General features: G+C 42.5%; 1 protein-coding gene across 2 annotated transcripts in view; it reads left to right on the forward strand.

Moving 5' to 3' along the window:
* The window catches only part of zftraf1 (zinc finger TRAF-type containing 1), a 144434-nt gene that overhangs the window by 78913 nt on the left and 48349 nt on the right, over window positions 1-17172 (forward strand). For both annotated transcript variants that reach the window (XM_059971600.1, XM_059971601.1), the window contains exon 2: window positions 5420-5658. In XM_059971600.1, the coding sequence (XP_059827583.1) occupies window positions 5420-5658 (239 nt within the window). The remainder of the gene's footprint in view (window positions 1-5419; window positions 5659-17172) is intronic.

The raw sequence follows: 17172 nt of genomic DNA on the forward strand, positions 1-17172 counted from the left end.
AGAGAATGCTTAGCTATTGTTCATGAATGAAGATGTGGAAGTGAGAAACTGCTCCCAATTGAAAATTTGTCTTCAAGCAGTGACCAAGTTCTTTTTAGAAGACCAAATATGTAAGACTGAATATAAGAACTGGAGAAGACTAATTTAATGTTGATTGTAGAGATGCAACACAATGACAGGCCCTTCTGGTCCAACGAGCCCATGCTGCCCAGTTGCGCCCATGTGATAATTAACCTACTAACCTGCAAGTCTTTGGACTGTGGAAGAGAAAGGAGCACCTAGAGGAAACTTATTCAGTCAAGGGGAGAAGGTACAAGTTCCTTACAGACAATGGCAGGAATTGAACTCTGTAAAGAGTTACTTACTCTGTAAAGCGTTGTGCTAACCGCTATGCTTCCATGCTGAAAAATCCAAGGAGTGGGGACTTCATAATTTGAAGCTGGTGGCAACTTGTTAAATCCTAGAATAAAGAATATTGTTTATTTGGGTCAAATACAAATGTGTCTGGAGACTTTTAGTCACTACTATATGCTTTTTCAAAACCTAAAAGGATCAAAATGGACCCTTAGTTTCAAGCTTTGACATAGATGATTCACTTGACGATGTTCTTCCTTGAGACATGTTTCCTGCAACAAGTCAAAGTTCAAGATGATCTTACCATCTGGTGCATGGTACAAACCATTAAAAAAATTATTCATCAAAAAGTTCTTCAATTCCCTCTGACATCAAGCTTAGAATCTTGTTCCTTGACCAAATGAAATTCAGTATCTTGCATCTTGGCTACCAGTTCTGCCTTTAAGGAGGTGTTCTACTTGTATCTAAAATCTTGATTGGTAAAGGTTAAAGAGATCATTTTAGAACTGTGGTCTTGTTTCTCAACATTAGACTGTTTACTATTTAAAAATGCAGCATGACAACAGGTTCTTCTAACCCAACAAGCCTGTACTGCTCAATTCCACCCACATGATCATCTAACAGGAATGGCTTAACTGTCTGAGCTTCCTAAAGAAGGCCCAGGTCATCTAGTTTGACCTTTGTTCCTTCGTTTATCTGCATCGGTCTTGCCAGAGCAATTACACTGATTGCTTGAACGATGACTCCTCTGCATTTAATTTGTGTTTGGACACACTGGAATAAGTTTGAAGAAAACTTGAGCTAAGAATTCTTATTTTTCTTCCGTTTCTTTTAGCAGTTCACAACAAACTTTGTGTTTGTCTTTGGATGTAAATACAGGTCTCCAAACATTCCAAGTTAAAATTTAACTGTTTGTTCAACCATGCACATGAACACAGCTGAACGAGACAGCATTCCTCCAGGACTAAGGTGCAAAATACAGAATCAAACAGCTACGCACAGCTATCATATAATTATGATAGCAGAAAAAGTTACAAAACTATTTAAAAAATTATAATACATATAGCCCCAGTCAATGAGTGTCAGGGCCTGTAGACTGGTGGTGCCTGGATGTTGTCCTAAAGGCATGTTTCTGCAAGGACAAGCCTGCAGCTGTTCCTCAACTTGTGCAAGTGCAGATGTGACTCATTCGTCTGTGTGGTGTGTGTATTAACAGTTAGACGACAATAATCTGAAAATATCATTTTGAACATTTGATCCAGATTGTCCTCCTCCATGTTACTAGCAGTCCTGAAACACACCCTGAAGTAGATGAGGAATACGTGAATGAGGAAGAAAATGAAAACTTGTCTTTCACTCTGGTTTAACTCATTCTTTAAATGTATTATCCTCCACATATCTCATGCAGCCTCGTATCTCACTGTTTCTAATCCCCATTTGGAATGTTTTATTAAACTTTCGTAAAATTGTTTTCCTCTGCTGTGCAAGTATAACCTACCCTGCAGGCTGTGCTCATCGATAAACGAACCACAGACCGATGTGTGGCATGGCGCCCTTGTACAGCCTAAGAGAGGGAACCCCTGAGGGACTTCAGTGAGGTTAGATGGGGCCTGAGGTATGTGGAGGATAAGGATGAGAGAGAAGGTAGGTAATTTTGCTTGAAATAACTTTCCTTGCAGACTCCTATAAATTGGTATCAACAAACATCTGGTAATATTTCTCTTGGGGTGCAACTGCTAAGTGAGCCCATCTGAGCTCAAATGCTCCTCCTAAAGCAGGGGCTTCCAACCTTTTTATGCCATGCACCCTCACCATTGACTGAGGGGGTCCATGGATCCCAGGTTTGGGAATCCTTGCCCTAAAGGAAAGATTACCCTCACACAAAAGGTTGGAGGAACTCAGCAGGTCAGGAAGCATCTATGGAAATGAATAAGTAGTCGACACTGCAGGCCGAGACCCTTCTTCAGGACTGGAAAGGAAGGGGAAGATCCCAGAATAAGAAGGTGGGAAGGGGGAGGAGTACAAACTGGAAGATGAAAGGTGAAGGCTGGTGAGTGGGGAAGTGGAGAAGAAGAAATGTGATGGGAGAGGAGAGTGATTGATGGAAGAAAGAGGAGGAGAGGCACCTGGGGGAGGCAATAGGCAGGTGAGAAAAGGTAAGAGGTTAGCTTTCTGTGTTCCTTCAGTCTTGCAGTGTGCAGCAAGTGTTTTGGAGTGTTAAATTTTGAGGTCCACGCAAGTGATCCCTGGAATTTTGTGTTGATGAAATCTGTTGCTTTAAACTGATGCCAGAGTTTAAAATTTGCTGCAAATTATTTGTGTCCGTGCTGAGCGAAGGTTTTAGTAAGTGACTAAGATTTCATTGTTGAACAGGACAGTGCAGGGTGTTGACAATAATGCAAGAGATCTCTCTCCCAATGCACAAGTGGTCTGCACCCAGCAGCACAGGGAGCCGTGGTTGTGCTTGCCCTAGAGAAATTGGGAGAATGTTCCCATGAAGCTTCTATCCAATCACTCCCAGGCAGTATCCGCTTTTGACCAGAAGAGACATGTGAATTGGACAGTGCTTTCAGTTCCACCAGCAAACTTTACTTAACTACCTTGTGTTGATATAAAACTTCCCAAAGGCTGAAGACCACTTGGCTGCTTTATATTCCTACCCACATCTTCCCACTCTCCAAAAGCAAATGGAGTTACATCATGAAACAAAGGAGCAGAGCTAAGCTACTCAGACCATTTTTATCCCTCTCAACCCCAGTCTCTTGCTGTGTCTTCCTGTAACCTATGCGGCCCTCAATAACCTCCACTTTAAATATATTCAATAACTTAGCCATCTGTGGCAATAAATTCCACAGATTCACCAATCTGGCTAAGGAAATCCCTTCATCTCCGTTCTGAAAGGACACCCCTTTATTCTGAGGTTGTGCCCTCTGGTCATACACTCTCCCACCACAGGAAGCATCCTCTCCACATCTACTGTATTGAGACCTTTCACCATTCGATAGGTTTCAATGAGATCACCCCTCATTCTTTTGAATTCTAGTGAATGCAGGCCCGGAGCTCTTCATATGACAAGCTGTTCAATCCTCAAATAAGTTTTGTGAACCTCCTTTGAAACCTCTGCAGTGCATCTTTTCTAAGATGAGGGGCCCAAAACTGCTCTCAATACTGTAAGTGAGGCCTCACCAGTTGCTTTATAAAGCCTCAGTATTACATCCTTGCTTTTATATTTTGGTCCAGAAAGTCCCTTCACACCTCAAATTTTTGAGTTTTCTCAAAAGTAGTCAACCCTTTTATTTCTTCCACCAAAGTGCATGGCCATACACTTGTTGACACTGTATTCCATCTTCCATTTCTTTGCCCATCCTCCTAATCTGTCCAAGTCCTACTGTAGCCCCTCTACTTTCTCAAAACTACCTGCCCTCTACCTATCTTTGTATCATCTGCAAACTTAGCGATAAATCCGTCAATTCCATCATCCAAATCATTGACATATAATATATTAAGAATATGTCCCAACACAGACCCTTGTAGAACATAACTAGTCACTGGCAGCCAACCAGAAAAGGCTTCTTATATTCCCACTCTTTGCCTCCTGCCAATCAACTACAGCTTTATCCATGCTAGAATCTTTCCTGTAATACTATGGGCTCATAGCTTGTTAAGCAGCCTCGTGTGGCACCTTGTCAAAGCCCTTCTGAAAATCCAAGTACACAACATCAACAGGTTCTCCTTTGTCTATCCTGCTTGTTATTTCTTCAAAGAATTCCAACATATTTTCCCTTGAAGCCATGCTGACTGTGGCCTATTTTATCATGTGTCCCCAACTACCCTGAAACCACATCCTTAATAATTGCCTCCAACATCTTCCCAACCACTGAGGTCAGACTAACTAGCCTATAATTTCTTCAGCTTCTCTCCCTTCTTGAAGACTGGAGTGACATTTGCAATTTTCCAGTCTTCTGCAACCATTCCAGAATCTAGTGATTCTTGAAAGATCATTTCTAATACCTCCACAATTTCTTCACCCAACTCTTTCAGAACCCTGGTGTGTACACCACCTGGATCAGGTGACATATCTACCTTCAGTTTCCCAAGAACCTTCTCTCTAGTAATGGCAACTTCACACACTTCTGACCCCTGACACCCTTGAACTTCCACCACACTGCTAGTGTCTTCCATAGTGAAGACTGATGCAAAATACTTATTCAGTTCATCCACCATTTCCTTGTCCCCCAATTACTACCTCTTCAGCATTGTTTTCCACTGTTCCGATATCCACTCTCGCCTCTTTCTCACTATAAATGTGGATCATACCAGAGAAGGCCTAATTTGTTTTGGAAGGAAATACAGAATTTGTGTTTTGGTATAATTTTAGCTGAGTTTAGAGTTGGCCAGTGTTGTTAACAAAACTGTTACTAAAGTGTTAGAATCGACTGTAATTTTACAAACTTGCCTGAGAACATCAGTTGTGCAAACAGTTGTCTCTAGCGGCTGGGATTTGATATGCAGCAGATGGGTTCAGTCAAAGCTGAGTTGCTTCACTGCTCCCAGGGATTCCTGAGAGTGTTACCAGTGCCCTTTGAATAAATTAGTGGGGGGTGGGGGAAGTGGGGAGAACATAAGTGTAATAAATTGTAATACATGTCTAAACACTATTGTCCTGAGTTTGTGGCTGAACAAAGGTGGAGGCAAAAGCTTTCCCCATTTCAGTGGACTGTGGAAGCCCGCCACCAGGGTATAAGATGCTCTCTATTCAGTTCTCCAAGTGAGTATTCAGTTCCTTCACCATGTGGTACTTGCTCAGCAGTCTAGATGTGAGGGATCATGGCAGTGGGCAAAGTGCAGGCATGGCGAGGGTGGGATATTTGAATGCATCAGGATCTGCTCCATTACAGTTGGTCAGTGCTATACCTGATCTTCACAGTGCGTCATGTTTGGATGCCATGCAAAAATGTTTTCTCTCCCCCCAGCACTGTTCTCCCTACTCAAAAAATAAAATCAAAAAAAGACTTGCTGCAGTGTCCAACCTGGTATAAATGTAAGTTTTCTTTCCGCCCGGCAGTGCACGAATGGTCACTTGATGTGTGCAGGCTGCTTCATTCACCTGCTGGCTGATGCCAGGCTGAAGGAGGAGCAGGCTACCTGCCCGAACTGCCGCTGCGAGATCAGCAAGAGCCTGTGCTGCAGGAACCTGGCCGTGGAAAAGGCGGTGAGCGAGCTCCCCAGTGACTGCGGCTTCTGCCTCAAGCAGTTCCCACGCTCCATTCTCGAGAGGCACCAGAAGGAGGACTGCCAGGACAGGTAATGCACTTCAACCTCAGCATCAGGCACCCGTTCATCATTATTGAACAGGGTAGCAGTGACATCTTCACATGTCAAGGGGGCTTGGGACAGTAAAATTTGGGCGTCACCGTATCATAGTGGTTAGCAGGAGGCTATAAAAGCACAAAGTGCCACCCCAGAGTTTGGATTTCAATCCTGGCATCCCTGTGGAATACACGGGCTTCCTCTTAGGTCTCCAGTTTCCTCCCTCGGTCCAAAAACATTACAGTTAGTAGGATAATTGGTCTTTGTAAATTGTCCTATTGTTAGGCTAGGGTTAAAGCGGGGGGCTGGGCAGCACGACTCAAAGGCCTGGAAGGGCCTTTCCGTGCTTTACCTCTAAATAAGATTAAATAAATAACATTTAAAAACATAAAGGCATAGTGGTGCTATCACCAGGGTCAAACTGCCCAAACAACCGCTAGCCCAAGGGAGGTCCTACCTTCCCGGTTATCAGTCACGTCTTCAGGAACGTTGAAACAACATTTGTTTCTACTACCCTTGTGTTACTTTATTTTTAAGAACACTGGCCTCTTTCCAAATAGGTTATTGATTCTTTTTTCTCATCCAGTAATTTTTATAGATGAAAACTCTCAAACATGCCCAGAAAAGAAATCCACGAGACCATTGACATTGGAGCAGAATTAGGCTATTTGGCTCATCGAGTCTGGCCTGCCAATCCATCAAGGCTGATTTATTATCCTTCTCAACCCCATTCTCTTGCCTTTTCCCCGTAACGTTTCACACCTTGATTAATCAAGAATCTATCAACCTCCATTTTAAATATACCCAATGATTTGGCCTCCGCAGCCATCCGTGGCAATGCAATTCTGCACATTCATTATGCACTGGCTAAAGAAATTTCTCCTCATTTCGTTTCTAAATAGATGTCTCTTTGTTCTGGTCCTAGACTATTTCACTATAGGAAACATCCTCTCCACATCCACTCTGTCAACCCTTTCAATATTCAATAGGCTTCAATGCGATTCTCTCTCCCCTTCACCCCCATTCTTCTAAACAACAGTGAGTACAGGAACAGTGCTCCTCATGTTAACCCTTTCGTTCCTACTCATCATTCTCTCCAATGCCAGCACATCCTTTCACAGATTTCTATCATACATGAGCCTATCTAAGAGTTTCTCAAATGTTCCTAATGTATCTGCCTCTACCACCACCCCAGGCAGAACATTCCGTGCACATACCACTTTCTGTGTTTTTAAAAAAAAAACTTGCCTGACAAACCCCAAAACTTTCCTCCAGTCATCTTAGAATTATGCACCCTTGTATTAGCCTCTTCTGCCCTGGGAAAAAGGTCTTTGGCTGTCCACTTATGCCTCTTATCATCTTGTGCCCCTCTATCAAGTCATCTTACACCTTAATGAAGTAGCTTGAGTCTGGTGCAGTCCATTCAATACTGATATCTTAAGACATCAACCAGCATAAAGCAGGAATTATAGAATCAAACCACTTAGTATTTTTATACTTTCTTGCAAGGAAGCTATTTTTTCTTTAAGGTTAATTTAACCTCCTGTCCTTGGCAATCTTGTGCATCCACCAAGGTTTCAAGTACTGCCCATGTTTTGTTTTTCTGACCTTCATTCCTATTAGATACAGAGTTTAGATTCTCCCTCTCCTTGTAAACCATGCCCTGGAAGCACTGAACTTGCTGTGCAACAACTGAGCACAACAAATCCTCCAGGCATCAGTGGCTGCAATCGGTGCACTTCTAAATAAAGCAATTATCCCTCAAATTAAATATTTAAGAATTGAGTTAAAAACATCGTACACACTCCTCTGGCCATTTTCAGTGTTAAAATTGCACCATGGCACCCTTGGATGCCTGCTTCCCTTTTCACTCACCCTGGCAAGGTGTTTGCCCTTGGTGGACTATGCACTTAACAATTCCTGTTTCTTGGCACGACATGTCAGTGTAAACTGTGCAGTAGACCATAAGGTGGTTGTACGAACTGCCTCCTGGAACTCTCTCCACAAAACTTGTGTTTTGGATGGCCATTTCTAATGATTACAAGCCAATGTGTTCTTGGCCAGCTCTAGCAATAGAAATCTGGTAACTGGATGTTGAATAGGAAAATAATAGCATTGGCAGTAGGCAAACACTTCCAACATCAAATCCACAAGCATGAGTTTAAAGTTGATTCTAAAATAGGCGGAGGGACAGGAGAGTCAGTGGATATTGTTTATTTGGTTCAGAAATAATCTTGGGATTGAAAGGCTTGTCATATACTCAGAATTCAGAAGAATGATAGGTGATCTCATTGGAAACCTATCGAATGGTGAAAGACCTTGATAGTGGATGTGGAGAGAGAGTCTAAGACCAGGGAACGCAGCCTCAGAATAGAGGGTCATACATTTAGAACAGAGATGGGGAGGAATTTCTTTAGCCAGAGAGTGGTGAATCAGGAATTAGAACATTGAACAATACAGCACAGTACAGGTCCTTTGGCCCACAATCTTATGCTGACCCTTAAACCCTATAACCTCCCACCTTAAATTCCTCCTCCAGTAGTCTCTTAAATTTCACTAGTGTATCTGCCTCTACCACTGACTCAAGCAGTGCATTCCACGCACCACGCATACCATAGTTGGCTGTGGAGGCCAAGTCATTGGGTATATATAAGGCAGAGAGTTTGATAGATTCTTGGTTAGTCAGGGCATGAAGGGATACAGGTAGGAGGCAGGAGATTGAGGCTGAGAGGAAACTCAGCTATGATGAAATGTCAGAGCGGACCCAGTGAATGGCCTAATTCTCTTCCTAGATATTATGGTCTTATTTTCAGAAGGCCTTTGACAAGGTGCTGAACATGAGGCTGCTAAACAAAATTAAAATCCGTGGTGTTACAGGAAAAACATTAGTATGGATAGAGCATTGGCTGATTGGCAAGAGGTGAAGATTGGAAATAAAGGGGGCCTGCACCCCCGGGTTCTGATGCAGGTAGCTGTAGAGATTGTGGAGGGATAAGTAGTGATTTTTTTCAAGAATCACTAGATTATGGAATACTTCAAAAAGGCTGGAAAATTGCAATTATCACTCCACTCTTCAAGAAGAGAGAGGGGCAGAAGAAAGGAAACTATAGGCCAGTCAGTCTGACCTCAGTGGTTGAGAAAATGTTGGAGCCGATTATTAAGGATGAGGTTTCAGAGTACTTGGAGGCACATGATAACATGGATCAACGTCAGCAAGGTTTCCTTAAGGAAAATTCTTGCCTGACAGATCTGGAATTTTTTGAAGAAATAACAAGCAGGATAGACAAAGGAGGGTCAGTGGATGTTGTATACTTGGATTTTCAGAAGGCCTTTGAGAAGGTGCAGCCCATGAGGCTGCTTAACTAGGTAGGAGTCCATGGTACTACAGGAAAGATACTAAATGAGTAGAGGATTGTCTGATAGGCAGGAGGCAAAGAGTGTGAATAAATGGAACAGGTGAGGAGGAATGGTGGTAAATCTCTGGAATTCATTCCCATCGATGGTTGAGACGAATAGGTTCTTGATCAGTAAGGGCATCATAGGTTATGAGGAGAAGGCAGTAGAATGGAGTTGGGATGGAAAATAAATCAGCTGTGATCATGTGACAGAGCAGAGTCTGGGTTGATTGGCATGGATGGGTTGGGCTAAAGGGTCTGCTTCCTTGTTGTATGACTCCATTTTGAAATTTTACACCCAGTTCAGAAAATCAGCAAGTACTGGCATGCAAAGTGACACTGAATCGCAGGGTGAGGGACAATCAAAGCTTAACTCAATACAAAGGTGCAGAGCTAGTCAAGTCCTGGAGGGTGTCTTTACTTGCGCTGCTACCTACAAATCTAAAACAAACACACCTGAGGTTCACTTTTTTTGATTTGAGCCTTACAATTCCACTCCTACCTCCAGTTTACAAGTTGAATATTTAAGTGGTGTAAAGTCTACGATTTGAGAGGCTTCCTTCAGTCTGAAGCCAAGGTCGACTTTAACCAAATTGTGCTAGTGCACAAATAAGAGGTTTGTTTCATCTTGTCCACCTTTATGACTACATGACATGACAGTTTCCTTTGAGAGAATTGGTTTCATTCTTTGCATGAGGCATCTGTCCATTCACAGGACATGGCTGATTGCAAGCAATTCTCGGTATTGAATTTCAGGAGTTTCTTCAATTTCAAGCCAGCTATAAACTATTAGGAGAGATCTGATAAGATTATGAGAGGCACAGATAGACCAGACAGACCTCTTTTTCCCCAGAGTTGAAACATCTAATACTAGAGGGCATGAATTAAGGTGAGAGGGGTAAATTTAAAGGGAGATATGTGAGACAGGTATTTTACACTGAATGGTGGGTGCCTTCAGTGTGCTGCCTGAGGTGGTGGTAGAGGCAGATACGGGAGGGACTTTTAGGAGACATTTAGATGTACACAGGAACGTGAGGAAACTGGGAGGATATGGACATTTATGTAAGCAGAAGACGTTAATTTAGTTAGCCATTTCAGTACTAATTTATTATGTGCTGAAAGGCCTGTTCTTGTGTTGTAATGGTCTAAGTTGTATGTAATTATTGATTTTCACACCAGGATGGTCATTCTGTTTCTGTGTTGTTCTGGTTTGTTTGAGAAGGAATCTTCAGCTGTAGGAAAAAGAAGGTTAGTATGGCATAGGAGTAGGAATATCCCATAGCCTGTACATGGGAATTCTGCATTAACTTTCTTGGGTAAATATGTTAGGTAGGTTCTGTGAATACTGTCTTGTTAAGATTATTACTTAAAGCACACGGAGCCAAATTGCATGCAAATAGTGAAAAATACAGCAGATTCTGCAGGTGCTGGAAGTCTTGAGCAACACACAAAATACAAGTCAGATAGCATCTACCCGATCACTTTTAATATCACTCGCATATGTCATAAAATCTGTTGTTTTGCAATAGCTGTACAATCAATACCTGAAAAAAACTATAGATTACATTAAACATAAAAAAGAAAATTAAATTAAGTAGTGCAAGAAAAAAGAGCAAAAAATAGTTCTTAGGTTAATTGTCCATTCAGGAATCTGGTGACAGAGGGGAAGAAGCTGTACCTGAAATATTGAGATTGTGTCTTCAGGCTCCTGTACCACCACCTTAATGGTAGTAATGAGAAGAGGGCATGCCTATTTGAGGCAATACCTTCTGAAGATGTCCTCGATGCTAGGAAGGCTGGCTAAATTTCCAACTTTTTGCAGCTTTTTATGATCCTTCCAGTAAGATGGCAGCACATTCGATTGCATCAGCTTAAGTGGGATCAACCAAAGGTGTTGTTATCCATTATAAATTTCTTATGATCACAAGACCCTACTGGAAATTAGAACTTAAAAGTACTGCAGGTCTACTCCATCAGCGAGTTGCTTGTTGGTGTGGAAAGTGAAGGAGCTGGAATTGGTGCAGCTCGTGCTGCTGCCTACATCGGAGAGGCACCGGGGGAGTCAGTGCGCCGAGGCAGTGCACATTCTAACAGCAAGTGATTGTCTTAGTTGCTTTTCTTGTGATCGCAAGACCCTGTTTGACATTGTTAATGTAGAATGCTGCAAATCTGATTCACTAATTTATTGGCAGATGGTGGGGGAGCTGTGCGGCCTTGGCTTCAAGTCATGGTGGCGCCTGTTTACAGCCACCCAGCGGAGAGTTGTGGGAGTTGGTGTGCTCCACCAGTGTTCACTCAGCTGAAACGAGCTGTAATGTGTTTGACAGCAGACTCCTGTAACATTCATGGTCTCAGGGTCTTGCACTATAACTTTGCGCGACTGTATTTTACTGATCTCTTGTATGTGCTTGCTATCTTATGTGCTATATGTAGTGCCTTTTGCAGTGTGTGACTTTTGGTATTGTGTTTTGGACCCAGACTCGTGCTGTTTTCCACAAACACGAGGAAATCTGCAGATGCTGAAAATTCAACCAACACACATAAAATACTGGTGGAACGCAGCATCTATAGGAAGAAGTACAGTCGACATTTTGGGCCGAGACCCTTTGTCAGGACTAACTTACTATCTTTTCTTTCATTCAGTTCCACCAGCTTTTTGTGTGTGTTGCTTGTCATGTTATTTTGTTTGGCTGTGTTCATGGATATTCATGCATGGTTGAATGTCATTTAAACTTGAACAGTAACCCCTCCATACTAGATGGTGACATTCCAATTCTTCTCAAACTCCTAATGAAATGTAGCCACTGTTATGCCCTCTTAGTAATTGTATCAATATGTTGCGCTCAGGATTGACACCCAGGAATTTGAAATGACAGAGAAAAACAGAGCTTAAGGTAAATGAACCCTGGCAGGAAAGTGATCATAATATGATCAAATTTGCCCTGAAATTTGAGGAGGAGGAGCTCAAGTCAGGTGTATCAGTATGACAGCGGAGTAAAGGGAATGAGAGAGGCATGAGAGAGGAGTTGGCCGGAATTGATTGGAAAAGAACACTGGCAGGGATGACGGCAGAGCAGCAATAGCTAGAATTTCTGGAAGCAATTTGGAAGGCACAGGATAGACACATCCCAAAGGGGTGAAGTACTCTGAAGGAATTGTGACTCAACCATGGCTAAAAAGAGAAGTCAAAGCCAATATAAAAACCAAAGAGAGGCCATATAATAGAGCAAAGATTAGTGGGAAGTTAGAGGATTGAGAAGCTTTTAAAAAACCAATAGAAGGCAACTAAACAAGTCATTAAGATGGTAAAGATGGAATACAAAAGAAAGCTAGCCAATAATATTAAAGAGGATACCAAAAGTTTCTTCAGATACATAAAGTATAAGAGAGAAGCGAGAGTGGGTATTGGACCACAGGAAAACGATGCTGGAGAGGTAGTAATGGGGGACAAGGCAGTAACGGACAAACTGAAGGAGTATTTTACATCAGTCTTCACTGTGGAAGACACTAGCAGTGTGATGGAAGTTCCAGGTGTCAGGGGGCAGGAAGTGTGTGATGTTACAATAGCTAGAGAGAAGCTTCTTGGAAAACTAAAAGGTCTGGAGGTAGATAAAGACTTGGGCCAGATATTGTACATGCCAGCATTCTGAAAGAGGTGGCTGAAGAGATTGTGGAGGCATTAGTAATGACCTTTCAAGAATCACTAGATTCTGGAATGGTTCCAGAAGACTGGAAAACTGCAAACATCACTCCACTCTTCAGGAAGGGAGAGAGGGATAAGAAAGGAAACTGTAGGTAAGTTAGTCTGACCTCAGTGGTTGGAAAGATGTTGGAGTCTATTATTAAGGATGAGGTTTCGGTACTTGGAGGCATATGATAAAATAGGCCATAGTCAGCATGGTTTGCTCAAGGGAAAATCTTGTCTGATAAATCTGATAGAATTATTTGATTAAGTAAGAAGCAGGATAGACAAAGGAGAATCGATTGATGTGTACTTGGATTTTCAGAAAGCTTTTGACAAGCTGCTTAACAAACTATGAGCCTATGGTATTACAGGAAAGATTCTATCATGGATACAGCAGTGGCTGATTGGCAGGAGGCAAAGAGTGGGAATAAAGTGATCCTTTTCTGGTTGGCTGCCAGTGTCTTGTGGTGTTCCACAGGGATCTGTTGGGACCAATTCTTTTTACATTATATGTCAATGATTTGGATAATGGAATTGATGTGTTTCTTTTACTAAATTTGCAGAAATGAAGATAGGTGGAAGAGCAAGTAGTTTTGAGGAAGTAAAGAGACTACAGAAGGACAGACAGATTAGAAGAATGGGCAAAGAAATGGCAGATGGAATAGAGTGTCGGGAAGTGTATGGTTATGCACTTTAGTAGAAGAATTGAAAGAGTTGACTATTTTCTAAATGGAGAGAAAATATAAAAAGCTGAGACTTAAAGGATTCGCTGCAGGTAAATTCACAGGTTCAGTCTGTGGTGAGGAAGGCAAATGCAATGTTGGCATTCATTTCAAGAGGACTAGAATATAAAAGCAAGGATGTAATGTTGACAAAGCACTGGTGAGGCCTTACTTAGGGTATTGTGAGCAGATTTGGGTCCCTCATCTTAGAAAGGATGTGCTGAAACTGGAGAAGGTTTAAAGGAGGTTCACAAAAATGATTCCAGCACCCTTGTCATACGAAGGGTGTTTGATGGCTCTGGCCTGTATTCACTGGGGTGACCTCATTGAATGGTGAAATGTCTTGATAGAGTTAATATGGGGACGATGTTTCCAGTGGTGGGAAAGTCTGAGACCAGAGGACACAGCCTCAGAATGGGAGGATGTCCTTTCAGAATGGAGGTGAGGAAATTTTTTTGGCCAGAGAGTGGTGAAGGCTATGTCTTTATGTATATTTAAGACAGAAGTTGATAGATTCTTGATTAGTCAGGGCATGAATGGATACAGGGAGAAGGCAGGAGTTTGGGGTTGAGAGGAAAATTGGATCAGCCATGATTGAATGGCAGAGCAGTCTCAATGGGCCAGATGGCCTAATCCTGCTTCTATATCTTATGGTCTTACACAGAGGACCTTTTGGGTTGAGGCCTAATGTTGATATCACAAATGACACACAGGAAACTGAGCAACACCTACGAAGTATTGGGGGAACTCAGCAAGTCAGCAGAGTCTCTGGAGGGGAATAAATGGTTGATCTTTTGGACCAAGACCCTTCATCAGCGTCACAGTTTGAAATATCGATTGTTCAAAGTAAATTTGTTATAAATTTTTGTCACCATATACAACCCTGAGATTTGCTTTCAAGTGGGCACTCACAGGAAATCCAAGAAACACAATGGAATTAATGAAAGACTACTCTCAACAGGATGGAGAACAACTTGTGTGCAAAAGACAAACTGCAAATACAAAAGAGATAAAATAAATGAGCAATAAATATAGAGGTCATGAGGTGCAGAGTTGTTGAAAGTGATTCTTTAGGTTGTGGGGCAAGTAAAGTTATCCCTTCTGGCAATCCCCTCTGTAGAAGCTGAGGTAGCCATTTTGTTTTTGCGTGTTTCGGTGAGTGGAAGGAGATAATGGGAATGACAAAGGAAGGAGGAAAGTAGAATGTGTCATGGTTCTCATCCCTGATCCACTCTCCTTAACTGAAGAATTGTACACTTACAAGTATTCTAAGATTTCAAGGCAGGAGCTGAATTAAACCATTTGGCCCATTGTGTCTGCTGTGCCATTTCATCATGGCTGATCCATATCCCCCTCAACCCATTCTCCTGCCTTCTCTCCGCAACCTTCCATACCCTGACTAATCAACCTCTGCCTTAAATCAACCCTTTCGTTCCCAGAGTTCACTGAAGCCGTACTCAGCCCTTATTTCATCCGTCCCAGGCATTTGCCCAAAGAATAATTCTCTCTATGATGTCTTTTTTGAAAGGAGCATTAGACAAAAATAAAATTGCTGAACCCTCAGCAGCATTTATTAGCAGGCCAGGTGTCAGCCAACGTTCCTAATGGTGTGATTCCTGATCTCCTGCTCAATCATTTCCCCAGCCCTCAATTTGAAAATGACAGCGAGCAGCTTCTCTGCTGGATTGCTCCTTCCTGGCAATAGGGTAGTGTAATAATGATGGTGTTACTGGTGGGTAGGGCACTAAGTACCGTAGTGAATTTTGGGAGCCTCTCGTGTCCTGTCTAGGCTACTGAAACATAATTATTAAATCCTCAAAACCTGTCCACCCTTCCATGACCCGGATTTTGAGCTGTGCTTGCTGCTGTTCCTGTCTGGATGTTTGGGATTACTGCTAAAGTCGTTGTCACAGACTTGTTTGGTTCCCTTGCCGTGTACTCTGTGGAGAACTATTCAGAAACATCTGGAAGGAAGATCGAACATCAAAGTATACAGTGAAATGTGTCATTTGCATCAATGACCAGCGCACAGGCAGATGTGCTGGGGACAACCCACAGGAGTCAGCACACTTCCGACGCCAATGTTCGAAGTTCAGATTCAGTTGTCAAAGTACATATACGACATCACATATGGCCCTGCGATTCTTTTTCTTGTGGGTATTCTCAATAAATCTATGGAATAATAGCCATATCAGGATCAATGAAAGACCATACCCAACTAGGGAATTCAGCCAGCGTGCAGAAAACAACAAACTGCATTTAAAAAAGAAGAAATAATAATAATAAATAAACAATAAACATTGAGGACATGAGATGAAGAATCCTTGAAAGTGAGTTCATTGGTTGTGAGAACATTTCAGTGATGGGGCAAGTGAAATTATCTCCTTTTGTTCAAGAAGCTGATGGTTGAGGGGTAATAACTCAATCAAATCAAATCAAATTCAAGTTTACTTGTCATTTAACCATACATCAATATAGCCAATTGAAGCAGCGTTCCTTTTGGCCAGGAGCCAAGGTCCAAAACATACACAGCACGTTCAAGATTGCGACCTCACATACAGTCAATCAAAATGATATATAACCCAAGTCCCTGAGAGATACTTCCCACAAATTGATGGGCAGTTCCTGGCAGTCCACAGATGAACAGACAGACAGACATACTTTATTGATCCCGAGGGAAATTGGGGTTCATTACAGTTGCACCAGCCAAGAATAGAGTAGAAATATAGCAAAATAAAAACAGAAATAATTAAATAATAAGTAAATTATGCCGAGTGGAAATAAGTCCAGGAACAGCCTATTGGCTCAGAGTGTCTGACACTCCGAGGGAGGAGTTGTATAATTTGATGACCACAGGCAGGAATGACTTCCTATGACGCTCAGTATTGCATCTCGGTGGAATGAGTCTCTGGCTGAATGTACTCTTGTGCCTAACCAGTACATTATGGAGTGGATGGGAGACATTGTCCAAGCTGGCATGCAACTTGAACGCACACATGCAGTCCAGCTTTTCATTCCACCGATTGAATACTGGGAGGTGAAGCACCGATAGGGGAAGCCAGCTCCCAACCAAGCATTGACGGCATGCTGCACTGCCTCTGGCATCTCCTTTCCTGGACTGCCACAGCAGGCAAGCCTGTGTCTTGATGTCTAGTCCTTGCTACAACAGAGGCCACAGAGCTCCTTTGCCATCTGTTGTGTCACCAAACAAGGGAAACAGGCTTGCAGCATCTTACATTGTCAATGTCCAACAGGGTCTTGGATTGCAAGAGAAACCTCCAAGACAATAACCTACAGTTACACTGCACGCCAACTCCGATTCCTTCCTGTAACAGGCAGCACCGTGTCCAGCCCCTTTGCCAATGAGCAGCCCACTGATAGGGTAGCCCTGCAGTGCCCAAAGTTCTTGGAGTGCAGCATTGTCGTGTGATCATAAAAAAATGACATTTAAAAAAGAAAAGGAACATCTTCAGTTGGCCCCTGTGAGGCTGCTGTGTCTGAATGCACCCTTTTCTTACTGGAAGTTTCCTGAACCTGGTGGTGAGGGTCCTGTGCCTCCTGTACTACCTTCCTGATGGTAGCAGTGAGAAGAGAGCATGGCCAGGGTGGTGGGTGTCCTTGATGATGGATGCTACTTGCATGCCCACAATTTACTAACCCTAATCTGTACATCTTCGGAACATGGAAGAAAACCTTCTCAGTCACA

The sequence above is a fragment of the Hypanus sabinus genome, chromosome 6 (genome assembly GCF_030144855.1).
Source record: "Hypanus sabinus isolate sHypSab1 chromosome 6, sHypSab1.hap1, whole genome shotgun sequence".
NCBI classification, from domain to species: domain Eukaryota; kingdom Metazoa; phylum Chordata; class Chondrichthyes; order Myliobatiformes; family Dasyatidae; genus Hypanus; species Hypanus sabinus.